The sequence below is a fragment of the Ochotona princeps genome, chromosome X, assembly GCF_030435755.1.
Source record: "Ochotona princeps isolate mOchPri1 chromosome X, mOchPri1.hap1, whole genome shotgun sequence".
NCBI classification, from domain to species: Eukaryota; Metazoa; Chordata; class Mammalia; order Lagomorpha; family Ochotonidae; genus Ochotona; species Ochotona princeps.
Window position 1 is genome coordinate 97007089 of NC_080865.1, and position 16769 is coordinate 97023857.

At 36.9% G+C, this 16769-nt stretch overlaps 1 protein-coding gene across 3 annotated transcripts in view; it reads right to left on the reverse strand.

Annotated features, from left to right (window-relative positions):
• The window catches only part of MCF2 (MCF.2 cell line derived transforming sequence), a 99395-nt gene that overhangs the window by 19987 nt on the left and 62639 nt on the right, over window positions 1-16769 (reverse strand). For all 3 annotated transcript variants that reach the window (XM_058659048.1, XM_058659049.1, XM_058659050.1), the window contains 9 exons: window positions 15616-15807; window positions 13576-13747; window positions 12068-12115; window positions 9372-9409; window positions 6382-6470; window positions 5481-5547; window positions 4326-4441; window positions 4160-4229; window positions 2304-2396 (listed from right to left, as the gene is read on the reverse strand). In XM_058659048.1, coding sequence (XP_058515031.1) covers window positions 2304-2396; window positions 4160-4229; window positions 4326-4441; window positions 5481-5547; window positions 6382-6470; window positions 9372-9409; window positions 12068-12115; window positions 13576-13747; window positions 15616-15807 — 885 coding nt within the window. The remainder of the gene's footprint in view (window positions 1-2303; window positions 2397-4159; window positions 4230-4325; window positions 4442-5480; window positions 5548-6381; window positions 6471-9371; window positions 9410-12067; window positions 12116-13575; window positions 13748-15615; window positions 15808-16769) is intronic.

Sequence of the window (16769 nt, forward strand, 5' to 3'; positions counted from 1 at the left end):
TAGGTCAGCTATAAGCAAAGAAAAATCAAAATGACATCACATCTCTCTGGGTCAACACTGGAAATTAGAATATAATGGAACGACACCTTCAGAATCCTGAGGGCACTTTTTTCTAACCTGTAATTGCATATCCAGCCAAGCTGGTAATCAAGTGTTCAGAGAACAATAAAGACATGTGCAAACATGCAAGCTCTCAATATACAAAAAGCTCCCAGCCCAGTAGCCTAACGGCTAAAGTCCTCGCCTTTGCATGTGCTGGGATCCCATATGGATGACGGTTCTAATCCCATCCTGCTCCCTGCTTGTGGCCTAGGAAAGTAGTCGAGGATGGCCCAAAGTCTTGTGACCCTGCTCCTCCATGCGAGACCTGGAAGAGCCTCAGGGCTCCTGGCTTCAGATTGGCTCAGCTCCAGCCATTGTGGCCTCTTGAATGATCGGACAGAAGATCTTCCTCTCTGTTTCTCCTCCTCTCTGTATATCTGACTTTCCAATGAAAATAAAAATAAAAACAAAAATAAAATCCTTTGTCTACTGTGCATACATTCTCACTACAACTTCTGGAGGATTCTAGTGTTCCACCAAAAAGGAAAATAAAACAGGAAAGATGTAGACATGACATTAAGCAAACAGGAAAATCTATATGAAAGACTTGAGAATAATAATAATAATAAAAATAACATTCAACACATCCAAGATGGCTGGATAGGGAAAAGACCTGCTGATTCTGACCACGGCAAAATAACAGAAAAAGTAGAAGGAACTTCATTCCAGGAAGACAATTGGAGAGAAGTTCACAGTGGAAAATATACAAAGAGAGAGAGAGAGAGACCATAGAGCAGCAGGAACAGTACAATTATGCAGCATTGTGTAGGACATTGCCAGCGAATCCCCCAGTCAATGGATGCAAGAGAATGCCATCACCTTGGAGCAAGACTCCTGGCAACTAGAAACAAGGAAACACCATAATAAGGCAAATAAAGCCTGCTTGGCTTGTGACTGGAGGATTTTATCAGAGGGATTCATCTGCAGTACCCACTGACTGTATCTGACCTGGAAAGTTGGCAGCAAGCAGAGCACCTACTGAGTCCCATGATGTGCCCCTCCTTTCTCCTCTATCAGGGCACCCAGGCTCAGCTGACCAAGGCAGAGCACCAACTAACATTTATCTGTTAGGCAGCTGGCTCTGAGAACATCATGGCTCTTTCTGTGGACCGGGAAGATGTGTGGCACAGAGAGTAGATCCACTGTTCCTTGTGACTACAGGAGACATATGCTCTGTAACTGTGGGAATTCTTGGACTATGCCATAGGGTATCTGATAGAGTGTAGCTGGGTCTTTGGGCAGTCACTGTATCTTCCTTTAGAGACTTGGAGTTCTGCACTCAAACTGAGGAAACAAAAGATCCTTTGTGTGGTTCAAGTGCCTGTGGAGGTGAGCACTGTTTTGGCTCACCCTGTATGGTTGGTTCATCTTATCAAAGCGATGCTGACACTATAATCGCCCCAGCCAAATAATCATATCCTTCCCCTCTTGGCTGATAATAGAGGAGACTCTACCAGGCCAAAACTGGGTGTTCCTCTGAATTCTTCCCTTAGACACTGACCAGAGCACCCTGACCCTACATGCACACGCCCGTAGAGATCCCCTGAAGGGGCAGACACTGCTGAGCCACGAGGACATATGTCAAAGGAAAAAAACATCAGAAGAGAAAGCCAACCACTATTTCTACAAATGCTTAAGAATATAGAAATACAAAAATAAAACACATGACACTGGAGTGCTTTGCAATTTTTTTTTTTGCACAAAATTCAGTGCATGCAAAGACAGTCACAAGAAAAACAGGACAGGAAAAGCAACCATATTATATCACATGATTCATCTGAACAAAAAAATCACAAAGTCTTAATAAGTTAACACAGTTCAGCAATCTATCAATCTAACCAAATTACAATATAATATAATTGCATTAGAAGTTTTGGAGGAAAAGAATTCCGTGTATGTACTGGGTGAAGGGGTAGTGAAGGAAAACAATCCTCATTTTCCATGGTAGGGAATAAGATAAACTTTTTTTTTTTTTTTAGTTATTGAGTTAAGGGCCAAAAGAAGCAACTTAAAGTACTAGAATCAATTGTCTCTGGGGAACAACAAATCTGTGAGAATATGCATGGACATGTGTTTTGGGGAGTGTAGAATTGCTCTTTAACCTATATGCACATAAAACTTACAATAGAAAATGAATTTATGAACAAATATCCCAATATAGTCCCCCAAAACCATATCCAATACTTGAGTAGCTACTATACCTGGAAAAAGGCACATTCCGAATACTTCTTCCAAACTGTCTCTGATCTGGGTTTATTTTGACAATATTTTGCATATATCTGAAAATCATCCTTCTGAGATAAAGAACAAATTCAAACATATTAGCATTTTGTGAATATGAACTTTCCTATAAAAGAAGATTGAGCAAGAGTGAGTGTGGCCACACAATACAGAAAGTACGCCTAAAGGGCCTTCAATACTAGCAGCTTGTCAAAAGCCCTCTTTATATTCCAAGTACAACACACTCATTGGACATGGTGGATGGACATTTAATCATTCGCATAATTTCACAACATAGCTTGAGAGTTAGAGGGAGAAAAGACTTCTCTGAGTGAATTATAAAGACTAGTATTCTTTCATATCTACGAGTTAATGCAGTACCAATTCGTTATTTCTATGCTCTTAGTCTCCTGATTCCAGCCCCTCCCTGCTCAGTGAACGAAGTTACAGCTAATTTCCAAGTTAGAGCTTGTAGTCCTTGGTTCATCACTGGGACATCATCACTGTTACATAATCCATCTAGACATCTGCTCATGCTTTTTTATTTCCCTGAAATCATCAGTCTCTACGTCTCTCTAAATTCCTATCATGAGTGATATTTTCTTAATGCATTGTTAATACTCTGTGTAAGATTTTCCTTGTCTGGACTCTCATTGGATTCCTCATTTTCCTTCAATATGGTGCAGTTAGTTCACTCTATTCATGATTACTGGTTGCCCTGTTTCTATACCTGAATGATACTGGATTTGGTATTCATATTCCCTATCACAATGTTTGGTGCATAAGTGTTTAATAGCTGTCTACTGAATGAATAAACACATGATGATTGAACAATTATTAAATCACTACTAGTTCCAAAAAGTCTACCAATTCAACAAGAAATACAAAGATACATAAGACATGAACCCTGTTTCAAGGAACTTTTCATCAAGTTGCAAAGAAAATCCATGTATATGATTAGCATGGTCTTTATATACTGTAGACTCCAAAGAGAAGACAGGCTGTTGTTAGCTGTGAAACTGAAGAAAAAAATTGGCCATAGTTCAAATGTGTTTAACATTAGAACTCATTGAGAAAATGAATGACACACATTTCACTTCTAGCCTAACTCATTTCACATTTCATAAGCACTTTTTAGGATACAACAACTTTTGAAGCTTTCAGCCATCTCCTCTGTCAAACTGATTCCCAAACCAATACAACACTGGTCTTTTCAGAATAAGAGGAACTAGATAAGCAGAGAATAGCCATTAAAATCATTCTGAGAGAAATCTCTAGTGGATAAGAGTACAATCACTACCAAAGAAGTCAGCTGTGCTCTGGGAAGCAAAGCAGTGAGCCTACCTGGAAGATTTTGCTGAATAGAGAAACAGGCAGCTCTCTGTTTTGTGAAGTTGCTGTAACAGGTGCTTTGGTGTTTGAAATACAAGCTAGACTGGACAGTAAGAATTTATGTGTACTGTAAGGGGACCACCAAAACACGTTTTACACTAAAATTAATGCAGCCCAGAATGGTTTTACATAGATATTCCCAACTCTTCTCTTGCCAAAACAGTCCCTAGATTTCTAGGACTACTAGGGCTGATGAGTTGAGCCACTGAAGCATTTGCTACTGCGCTCTCTCTCCCTCTCTCTCTCCACATATAGATAGATAGATAGATAGATAGATAGATAGATAGATAGATAGATATAAACAAATCCTAGTTTGGCATTAAATACCTGCTTGGAGTGATATGTCCTCTTAAAAATCATACATGTTAAAAAATGCCTGACTCCAAATACATTCAACTATTTTGGCGTCCCAAATATTTATATTTAAAAAAATAATAAAACTAACCCTTTCGAGGAAACAACGTGCCACTCTTTCTGGAGCATTAGTGCAATCTTCCAAGCTGTTCATGAAAACACTGAAAAAGTTTCAGAGAAAAAAATATGTGAAATATACTTCAATGATCCATAAATAATTTCATGCAAAAGAAACATTCAATTTGGCAATTACATACTTGTTATGGAATTCATAGATTTCTGCCATGTTTCCAAAGAGAACATCCTTTTTATTTCTCAGGAGAGGTGGCATAAGATCAAACATCTCTGGATTATCCATTTCTGCTCTGTAGCCCTATGCAAAATAAATACAACATTTATTCACTTAAGACATGTACATTAACATCTGACTGGACCACAGAAGGTGTGGAAATAGCAGAATGTACGGCAATGAGGATGTTTGAATTTTAATATTTACATCTTGTAGTTCCCAAAGTTATCCATGCTTTTTTTTTCTTTTCCATTTTCTTCATTTTCATTTTGTTTTGTAAACCAAGAAATGAAAATCAAAGCATTCCACTCAATGGGCAGAATAAAGTGACAGCTCTGTGACCTACACTGTACCTTGCAGTATAGGAAACAAAGTGGAGGAGCTGGCATTGTGGCACAATGATGTAAGCCATGCCCACTCTGCTGCTATGCTCTATGAGTATTTTTAAATCCTACCTACTCCAGTTCCCCAAAATCTACCTTGCAAAGCAGCGAATCTACGTGGGACCCTGCTATTCATCTGGGAGACACAGATGGAGTTCTGGACTCCTGGCCCTAGTCCCTGCAACTATTTGGGATAAGTCAGAAAATGGAAAAATCTCTCTCTTTCTCCTTTTCCCTCTCTCTTTCCCTTTCTATAACTCTGCCTTCAAATACATACACATATACATACATGCTGTTTTTTTTTTTAAGTAGAATCCAGGGACAAAATTTTATATTACATTTGTCAACTTCTTCAACTGATAAAAAGTTTAATCTTTTTCAGATGAAATTAATGCCATAGTATTTGTTGCAAATGAATGTGTTTGGTTCCATTCTCAGTTTTTCACATCACAGTCTCTAAATAGCACACTGGGAATAATTATAACAATCTTCAGTATCCCTAAGAGAGCAACTTTTCTTCTTTGTAATCAATTCTGAATCAACCATTCCCTCTACTGAGAGAGAACATATATACCCATGTTTAAACAGCATCCAACCTCTCACAGTAGGAGAAATGCCCACTGCCAAGTGACAAACAAGGAAGGAGACAGAAATAGAAATCTGCCCCAAAGCGTTTTCTAGTGAATGTAGTGAGAGGTCATTGGAAACTAAATGGGAAAGCCACAAATCAAATCACTTACCAACAAAACAGTAAACAGTTCTCGAACATACACCCTCTCAGTCTGTATCAATTCGTTGAGGACATGCCTAAAATAAAGATACCATAGATAATTAATTATTTTATTTTACTTGTGAACAATCTTAGAATGTTTTAGTTAGCAGTATTATAAATTGTCTAAGGTAAACATAGTTAATGCACAAGAGTTACCAATGGTTTTGGTTTTATCATAAAATATGGAACTTTTAAGGCTTCTAGAATAATCGTCTCTTTAAAATAGTATTTTAAATGAAAATGGAGGGGTGCTTGAGGACTACTAATAACTTAGTATTTTCTTCTTTCTATTCACTAAGACTCAGAATCAATTTGTTTTAAAAAATTACAAATATGTCCCTAAAGCACAGTTTCAGCACTTTAGTATCCTGTTTCTCTTAAAAACATATTAACATATTTGAGGATCAACTCCCCCTCTTTCTGGCAATGTTTTGGAACTCTCTAAAGCTTCTTGTGGATTTACTGTACTGGTCTTTCCAAGTGTAAATCAGGCTTCTACAGTAATTAATCTATACGTATATCAAAGTACCATATGGTATATCATAATTATATTTTCCACTCATACTTCATTCAAACTAAACAAGCTTTTAAAAATCCATAAATCTCCCATTTACTTTCTAATCTAAGGTAATAAAGAACAAAAATGCAAATTGTGAAAAAGACTAATTTTTCTTAAGGCACAAAAACAGATCATAGTTTGGCCAAGCTAAATCCAGGCTTTCTGACACTTCAACCATCACTCTGGTTATGACACAAAATAGAACTTCCTACTCCAAATTCAAATTTCTAAGCACACTGCCCTTAACAGGAACCTGAAGGCTGCTATAGGTAGTTACATATATTAGTTTATGTTAGTAAATAAAGGATACTTTTTTAAAATATCCAAGCTGTTGTCATTGTCCAAACTGGAAGTTTGATCAGAACTTCTCTTCTCTCGACAATCATGCACCGCTTCAACCTGAAATAGTGAAAATAAATATTAAATCAACATCTCTCTAGACATGGTTCTTCAAGGCTCTACAGCGCAAATTAAGTTTACCCTAGGTCCTAATTCAGCAGATAAATGGAGAAATATTATCATTATTATTGTTTTCAAAAAGGCTGTGATGTGTATTTCCAAAAAATTACTTGTCTAAGAAGACATTATAAAATACTAAAATTTTACACATTAACTTGTATTTATTTGGACCTTTGGGATAGTGGGGATAATTTGTAAAAAACTGATTTTCTAAATGATATTACAGGTATCCTTGGAATCTTTATCAAGAACACAAAACATAATCAATCCTTCCCCCAATGACAGTGGTATCTCATAAACGGGAGCTTAGTAAGATCTAATGGTGTACTCTAGGGTTGCTAAGACCTGCAGAAGCGTCTATGCTTTCTCAAAATAACTGCAACCTGTACATGCTTGTTATCTGCCCCAGGAAAGTTGATGCTACAACTGAGCTTCCTGGTGTAAAACACTGTCCTTGTTTTGCAGACCCTCAAGAACCTGACTGCCAAGACCAGTGCTTCAGACTCATGATGATTATTTGTCTTCAGAAGCATTTGAGGTGCATCCCTAGGATCATGGCTGTATTAGTTACATTTGGCAAAAGCCTGACACCCAAGTAAATGCAGCATTATTTTGTAATAACTAGAACCCAAGATGAGGTATGAGACCCAGCAGCTAAAGAATATTTTCTCAAATTGTGACCTACTTACTATAGATATAGAAACAGATATAGATACAGATAGATAGTATATATATATATATATATATATATATATATATATATATACTATATATTATACATATACATATATGGAAAGCAACAAACATTTATTAAAAGTTTCTATGTATTATGCAGGCACAACTCTAGATACTTAACACGTCATGCTATGCAATCCTCACAGCAATTCATCAAGCTACACAATTCTTTTCCCCATCTATAATATGGAAAACCGATGCTCAGAGAAGTTTAGTAATATGGCAAAGGTCTTACAGTTAATATATGAACAAACACAGTGTAGTCCAAGTGCCAAAGCCCACTGACCTGCCAAATTTATCAAACTCTCTCCTAAGGTGTGCTTTGATTCTTTTATGTCTGTTGAATACATTAATTCTTATCATTTTTGTACTGCAATTAAGACTTAAAATATTTCATCCTGTACCTTAGAGATATATATGCACTGTTAATTTCTAATAGATTTCTGAGATCTAGTGTGGAAGGATTTTAAACATAAAGTTACACTTCTAAGTAACTAAGCGTTGTGCAAATGGACTTGATTGGGAAGAATGTAGTTTGGAACTGTTTATTAGTCACAAACCTACCAAGAAAATGTATGCAACTATAGTCCCACACATTGTCCCTACAGCCATGCAAGAGATGAAATACATATAAAAGTGTGCTAAGATATTATGAGCTGACACTTGAATCCAACGACAGGTAAGACTATGAAGTCAGAGTTGTGGTTATGCAACCTGATAGCCAGGCCTGCTATATCAGTATATGCAGGTCACTGGCATAGTAACAATTATCTAAAAATCTTAAAATACGGTCATACACAACACATTGTTAGAAGAACTTCAGAAATGTTAATTACTTTATCTTTCCATAAACTTCATGATGAGGATGTTCTATTATTATCCCAATTTTATACATAAGTGAACATATTCAGAGAACATATTTCAGAGACATGTTTCAGAGACATATTCAGAACATGTTTCAGAGAACATATACAAGGTTACACAACCAGTCAGTGATGCAATTGCTATCAAAAGCCAGGCAATTTAGAGCTACAGTTTGTCCTACTATGCTCCACTGCCTCTTGGACACACCTTCGGGTTTTCATTTACCACCAAGAATATATCAAGAAAATGTAAGTGTTTGCAGCTATTCTGGTAGTTCCCCACTGTTGATATCAGACCATCACAGAAGACTGAGAAGCAGGGAATCGTCTGTCCAAGTCCCTCATCTGTGCAGAATGCCTTCTGAGAACCTAGGGGATTCCTGTAACCGCACGCTATCAACCCTTTCATACACTGCGGTTTTCATATATATGTATATATTATATATATATATACACATATATATATAACATTATTGAAGTACATGTTTGTACTTTCAAATTAAAAATAAACTTGTTTCACTGAAAAATATTTTGAAATCCATGCTTCCATTTTTCATAGTATGTATTTCCATAAACGTTTTGAAGATCTTCTCATATGCCTATCTATGTAGAGGTTTATTCACTAGATAAAGGAAGATTAAAAAATAGCTACTAGCAAAGCAGAATAATTTTAATACTTCATTGAAATAAAAGTTATTTAAAATTATGAATTAGCCAGTTCTGAAATAATCCATTCAGTATTTTGGAGTACAATTGAACCGGGCTGCCTAAAGCCACAGAAAGCACAAGGGTGATGGGGACGGCTGTGCACCTCATGAAACAATCCCGCTGTCTTGTTTGGAAGTTGGGTTAGCCTCTGCATGGTTCATTAAACCTGTCTTATGCCTATGCTTCATATTGCTCAAATAAAATCACTTGCAAAAGAAGATTCTGTCATACTTGCAACACTTATTTAGGTTTGTTAAAGTGAAAGTCGATGGTGATGAAGAGAAGCTAGAACTCAAATCAAATGTTCTACAGAAATTATTCTGAACTCTAGCCGAGACTTGAGAAACTGCTCATATATCTGGGCTGTGCCAGCACTACAATTATGCACAGTATAGCAGTTTTTGTTCTTTCAAATTAAATACATTTTCAAATGTACATTATTGATCTAGCGAATGAAAATTATGGTTTAAGCCCCCATAACCAATTCTGCAACTACAGCAATTAAGTCAATATTGAATTGATTCATGATATTTACTTTTATGTCGCTTTGATTTTGTCTCCAAGTCTTCTTCCCTGTTAGAGAAACATGAAAGAATGATTTCAAACCAGAAATAAAGCTGGAAATTTGAGTGAGAAAGCACATGCACATTTATTAAATTATAAAAGAATTAATATTCCAACACATTTATATTAGTGAAATCACAACGTAGGACACAATGATTAGTTCGACTTACCAATACGATTTCAACTTATTGAGCATGATTTTGCTGCAATATTCACTCATTCTCTCATGCCTCAAACATTCACTTACTTGCAGAGCACAGAGCTCGAAGTGGGTACCCCATTATTATTTGTGAGCATAGTATTCATTCTGACACGTAAGCATTTAACCAAGTTTTATTCATGGATTAACTGGATCCAAAAGAGTTTCCCAAAACAATTATATTTAACCTAGTAATCAAGGCATCTAACAATTATTTAACACTACATGTACTTAATTGTTCTAAGCCCTAGCAGGACATTTTCATTTTTAATCTTCAAAGATGTCCTAAGAGGTAGGTAATGACATCTATTTTGATTTTATAAAAGAACTAAGGTCAACTGTCCAAAAAGCAACAGCAGTATTTAAATCCATAGAGACTATTGTTGGAATACATATACAGAACACTCCCAATGCATGGGGAAAGGCCATCAAAGTTTAAGGCTTTTAGGCTTTACTTTTTAAATGAGCGGATTAAAAATGGTGAGATTCTATATTGTTAAGGAAGTGGTCAAGATATTTCTGCAAAGCCCAAGGCATGGCTCAACCAAAGACTAGACTGCTTAAATTCCTACTTCTCAGGGTTGTGGAAAAGCTTGTTCCCTACACAGGCTGTGTGATTCTCGAACACTTTTGTCTTTTCCTCCTTACCAGAAGTAATCAACATTAGACACACTTCATTTTTATATGCAAACTTTATTTTGATGCAATCATATATATGTGTTGTGTGTAGATATATATATGTATATATACACACATGACTTATATGGATGTACAATATAAAATTAGTAATAGAGAAAGGTCTAGACTTATTTCTAAAGGCAACTTTAGGAGGAATTATTTGTGTTACTACTAAATTTGTTTTAAATTCATAAGGAAATGCAAACGGAATGTATATACAACTTCTAAGAAATTTTTCTGTGAAGTAAGGCTGTTATATTAATTCTTTCAAAAATGCAACTATATACACAGTATCTCTGCAGCTATAGGATATGCAAAGTTCTGATATGGGGGATACAAAGATGAACTAGACATGGTTCCTGCCCTTAGAGAGCTTACATACTAGCAAGAGAGATAGAAAACAGGCAATTACATGTAGAGTGAGAAGACATACAGGGTAGCCCGTTATAACATACCATGAACACTTACCTGAACTGAGGTACTGGGGAGAAAGAAATGGCACAGAGACAGGCTATTTTACAGAGGAATGGGAGTCAACAAGGCAAAAAGGAAGGAGGCATTGGAAGTGTTTTAGAGAAAGTAAAGTCCACAAGGAAAGACACAGGAAAAGAAAGGGAAAAAGGAAAGCAGGGATTACACTGTCACAGGCGGTAAGGCCACAGATCATGTTAGCTTAGACTAGGAAAGTGGCAGTGAAAGACAACTATGGGGCTAGAGAGAAGTAGATGGGTCTGAGACACTCAAGGGGCAAACAGTGACAGACTTCTCCTGGTGTTTTGAAGAAGGAGAAACCAAAGTCCCTGGCTTGGGAAACTACTGGAGTAACTGTGTTATATGAGGAGGAGAATGTGTACAGCAGAGATGAGTTAATTTGGGTTACATCGAATTTGAATTGCCTATAAGGAATTCAAAAGGTGGCAGCAGATTGTAAACACAACTGACACTTAGGAGAAAGATCTAGACTAGAGATATAGATTGAGGAGCTCCAATCACATTTTACATTTTGTCCCTCACTAGCAATGTCCTCCAATAAATCCCCTCTGGACTCAGTGTCAATTTACCCAGTATTTATTAAATCCTGGCATTTCTCAGACACTGTCCTACGTGCAGAACCCTCTTTGATGCAAAAGGAAAAAAATGAGCAAATCAAAGAATAACAACAATAAAAAAGCAGTTTGACTCTCTTATATGAAAAACTAACATGTTTTGATCAAATGTTACATATTTGGTCCGGCAATAGAAAATCTTACAGAATCGTTTGGAAAAGAATGTTATAATGCTCATTGTTCCCAGAGTAATGGGGTAAAATGAACATAAATACTGATTTTACTTCATTCACAAACCACGGTTGATAATGGATAAAATCATTTATCCAACTATGCCATTTATTCATTAAGCTGCTTTCTTCCTCATAAATATATTAGGTAGTTAAACTGAAGTGAATCCAAACTTCCTGCCAATGAACAGTTGGATTGTGGATGACACAGCTTCTCAAAGGAACGAAAGTCCAATTCACTTTAGCATCTCTCATTGTTTTTCTTTTTCAATGGATCGTTTTCTGAGAGATGTTCAGTTAAGAAGCATAATCTTCTTTCCATATAATAATTTTCCAAGGTGAGTTTAATACTAAGAGAAAATAATGCATGATTGCTATAACAAAGGAAAAGGTGTTATTTGCAGGCAAAATTCAAGAATGAATTACCACTGGTTTTATAAGTCAAACTGGTTTTTCATTTGTACACAAACTCAGAAAAAGTACTGGTGATATAAAATATAATAAATATGGGTACCTTTTGAAAAAAGTTTACATGCTTGAAAGAAAGAGTATCCAACTCCCACTGCAGAAAGAAAGTATAAAGCCATTAAATAGGAAAATCAGGGGAAAAAAAGAAAAATGAAACAACCCAGAATAAAATGTACTTTAGTGATCATTGATTTGAGTGGGTTTAGGACAGTCTGCTCAGAGCCGCAACATGCGCCATTACAAGAACCCCTTCAGAGGAGGTGTGCTTTGAGAGAACTACTTAGCAAGAAGCCTTAATCAGAGAGAAGTGTGGTTCAGTTTGCCCAGTACTACAGAGTCCACATTCTGTTTTACACTGAGTTTTTACAACATTCCTTTAAGGTCAATACGCATTATTGTCCCGATTTTATAGAGAAACTGAGGTCACAAAATCAATAAATAAATGGAGCCAGAAATCTGAGCTTTGTCTTTTGCTTAGGAATATCAGCTTAACCTATTTTTACTCTCATAGCTTTATGTATTTTCTTATTCTTTACAGTCACATTTTTGTTACTGTTTATATTTCCAGTATTTTTGGGATAACTTCCATATAGTTAATGCTATTCATTTAAAGCACTGAATATAGTTTTACTTGTGAGTATATTTATATGCTTCGTAACTCTACGTAACTTTCATTGCATTAACCATTTACCTGATTTCACCACCTCTTGTTCATCTGAGCTGTGTGAGGAATAAGCCATATTTTTGTGTTCATTATCATAGTCTCAGGACTTATTTGTACTTCAAAGTAGTTCGTCTGTATTAATGCAGCCTCTGATGCTATTTAGATCAGACACATCAAATTTAGTCTGAGGTCCACCCACTGCACTAACTTAGAGCCCCAAAGACCAAATTACTGTCTTCCAAGAGACTCCAAAGGCAACTCAAGGGAGCGATTGCAGCAATAGGGCCATCTTATTTCAAAGAGCAATTCAAAATTATTATGAGGATACGTTCCCTATAGTACTTAGAAAGGAAGTGAATATAACTTATTCCAAGCTAGTCTACAAAGATCAAAACTATGTAACAACTATCCACAAGAGCATTCTGCTTACTAATACTTATGTTAAAAAGGCAGTGCCTTATTACCCACGCCATGTACTTACCAGAAGCATGTTAGAACTAAGTCTCACTCTATCATTCTAAAATAGCAGTACATACGTATGTACGCACATACACACACATCAAGTTTCAAATGCAATCTTCCACTTACTGATGAAACTTTAGAATTAAATGCTGATAAAATTTTCATACTCATTTAGAAAGCTGGAAAACATTTAGTCTTACAATGTTCACAATCCTACACTATATTTCTACCGTATTTTACAACTGTACAATAATCTCAATATGATCTCTATCTTGTGAAATGTAATTTACGCATAACCAAAAGCTGCTGGAATAAAATTGCAACTTACTAGGGTTAAAGAAAGAATTCAGTATTTACATAAGGAATAATAAGGTCAATATTATCAAGGGAAACGATGGGATGAAATAAATGAATATAAGATATTTTACCATGATTAGGTGAAAAACATGGAGATCTAGATCTGATCAAATCTTCAGATGCAGGTACCACAAACTGGATTGGCCTCACATTCTTATCTGTCGGGTTCCTGAAACCAGCCTGCTGGTTCTCAAAGATGCTCCGAATGTTTTCAAGCTTCAGTTGTACCGTCTGCATTTGAACCTGCAGGTTGCATAGAATTTTATAAAATACTTTGTGAAGTGAATTCAGTACAAATACTGTTACAGTTTTCAGATTCAGACAGTCAAAATATTAGCCTAGGTGCTGCTGTTGTGGTATATAACAAGTTAAATTTCTGCCTGCAGAATCAGCATCCCATATTGACACCAGTTCAAGCCATGACTGCTCCACTTCCAATCCAGATCCCTCCAAATGCACTTGGGAATGCAGAGCAGGAAAACCTATGGGCTTGAGCCACTGCGTCTATGGAAGGAGACCTGGAAAAAGCTCCCAGCTCCCAGCTTTGAGTGTCCCAGCGCAGCCATTGAGACCATTTGAGACGTAAACCAATGAATAGAAGATCTCTCTCTCTTTCTCTCTCTCTCTCTCTCTCCTCTATTTCTCTCTCTCTCTGCTTTTCAAATAAATAAAACAAATCTTTAAAAATACGTACATTAATTTAGGGTTTAAACTAAAGCAGGAAAAACTTAGGAAATTAACAAAATATAGATTGTGTTCTCATCACATGGATATAAAACTAAAATCTCAACTGAAACAACCTGAAGAAGAAATTTATGAAGCACTCATCAAATTGGACACTGTGTAGGAATGATTCACCCTCTTGGGTTGGAAAGTGTAATGGCCAGAAAAGAAGGAATGTTACTCTTTTCTGTTTAGCATGAGAAAGCCACCAAATAATAAAAATGGTCAAATGTATAAGTGTCATCATAGTTTGTCACATTTTGAACCTGCAGGATCCTCTCTTTATAGATCTACACAGTTGAAGCAGGTTTCGCTGAGCCAATAATGGGTAACATGCTGGATGCTTTAAAGCAGCTACTGTTAATCTTCATTGATTCTACAGAATCATTACATTTTTACCAAGACTGTACTTTTGATTTTCAGGGTTATCCCCTATGTTCCATAATGAGACATAAATTCAGACACACTCCAATAAGTAGCATCACTAATGTTCTTATCTATAATGTAGAGAGCCTGCCATGTCATCTCCAAGGGGGCAGGAAAGGACAAACCTATTTAGTTTGCCACCTTGCAACCAACAACTTCTTCTGCATATTCTTAATTCCTTGAGAAGATCAAGATCCTTTCTTTAACCTTGATTAATAACTGATAGGAAAGCCAGACCTGCATCCACAGAGCAGACTGATGCAGTTGGTGGCTGCAGCAAATGAAAGATTTACGAGAGAGTGCTCCTATTAGAAGAGGGCTCTTACTGAGCCCAGTATTCTAGACCATCTTTGGTCTTTCTTCCAGGATGTAAAAGAAAATGTAGGCAAGGGCTCTAAATGTGGGAAAGAAATTTTTTTAAATGGAGTCAGAGCTCTAGAAAAAATCACTCTCACTATATAACAAGTATATGCCTTAAGATTTTTTGATGCTGGGCCTAGCGGCGTGGCCTAGCGGCTAAAGTCCTCGCCTTGAAAGCCCCGGGATCCCATATGGGCGCCGGTTCTAATCCCGGCAGCTCCACTTGCCATCCAGCTCCCTGCTTGTGGCCTGGGAAAGCAGTCGAGGACAGCCCAATGCTTTGGGACCCTGCAACCCCGTGTGGGAGACCCGGAAGAGGTTCCCGGCTTCGGTTCGGCACAGCACCGGCCATTGTGCTCACTTGGGGAGTGAATCATCGGACGGAAGATCTTCCTCTCTGTGTCTCTCCTCCTCTCTGTATATCTGACTTTGTAATAAAAATAAATAAATCTTTTAAAAAAAGATTTTTTGATGCTTAACAGTGGCATTCCTACCAACCCTAATCCGTAAAAGAGTCTTGGGGACATCAGCTGTGACTCTTACCCACTGAACTATAATTATCACTTTTATGAAATAGTTTTGTTTGAGGAAAAGTTACCTACCTTGAGTTCAGGAGATAAAATTACATCGAACTCATACTGTAAGGAATCAGCGTCATAATTTATAAATGGCAGAGCCATTTCAAGAAAATTTTCAATGTCTTGGAGGACTCTCTGAGCGTCCTCTTTAGACTGACATTTGTCCGTTTCCTGCTTTGCTAGAAGACATTCGCCTTCGTCACAGCACTGACGAGCCTGGTAAAAAAAAAAAACGAAGAAATGAAACACAATTGAAAAGAAGCACATTCGCGGTTACAAGTGTAGTTACCAAGCCTTGGCTTCTGTGAATCTGAATTCTTTTCCAAACTGTTTAAAAATAAAGCTATTTGTATTCTGTACCCAGAAATTCTGATTCAATAGTTCTAAGTCATAAAAGCGACATATCTACACTATTTCAGAGCTCCATGGGAATTGTGGATACATAACCATGGTTGGGAAACACCACGTTCAGTTCCTAACAGATCATTTATTCTGCAACAGCAGTCAAGGCATTTTTCCTACACTAACATTTCAGATGTATGTTATATTCATAGAATCAATAACTGAACTGTGAAACTCCTAGCAAGATAAAAAAAAATGCAACATAAATGCTTACTGGTGGCTGAGGACAAGGGTAAGATATTCCTTCCCAGATGAAATGCCTGTGCTTAGACATGATGCCTAGAAGTGATAACCCTATTTTATATTCCATTTATTGAGTGACATTTTGAGTCCCTGCCTAATCATGAATGTGTTCAGACCCACAAGTCAGGGGGTAATACTTTCCAGTCACTTTTTTTTTTAACCTTATTATATGCTGTAATATGAAATGTGAAAGAAGTTTCAGGTTCCGCAAAATAACCCCTAGTCTCCTGAAAGTTCTCAGTGCAAACTATTACCAGTAGAGGCCGCAGATTTATCAACATAGAAAGGAAAGCATCAATGTTTTAAAGAGAAGGCAAAATATGTACTATGGCTGAATCTGCCATGAATACTGCATAGGTAGATGGATCCAAAGACAATAATCAAACTCAGTCCTTCAAATGTCTTACAAGTTTAACTCCAGAGCTACACTAGACCCCAACCCTACAACCTCTGAGGGGAGAAAGGGTGTCTTCTGAGGTAGAAGGGCAAAGTATATCAAACCAGGAGGACCCCCAAAAATTCTATTTCTTTTC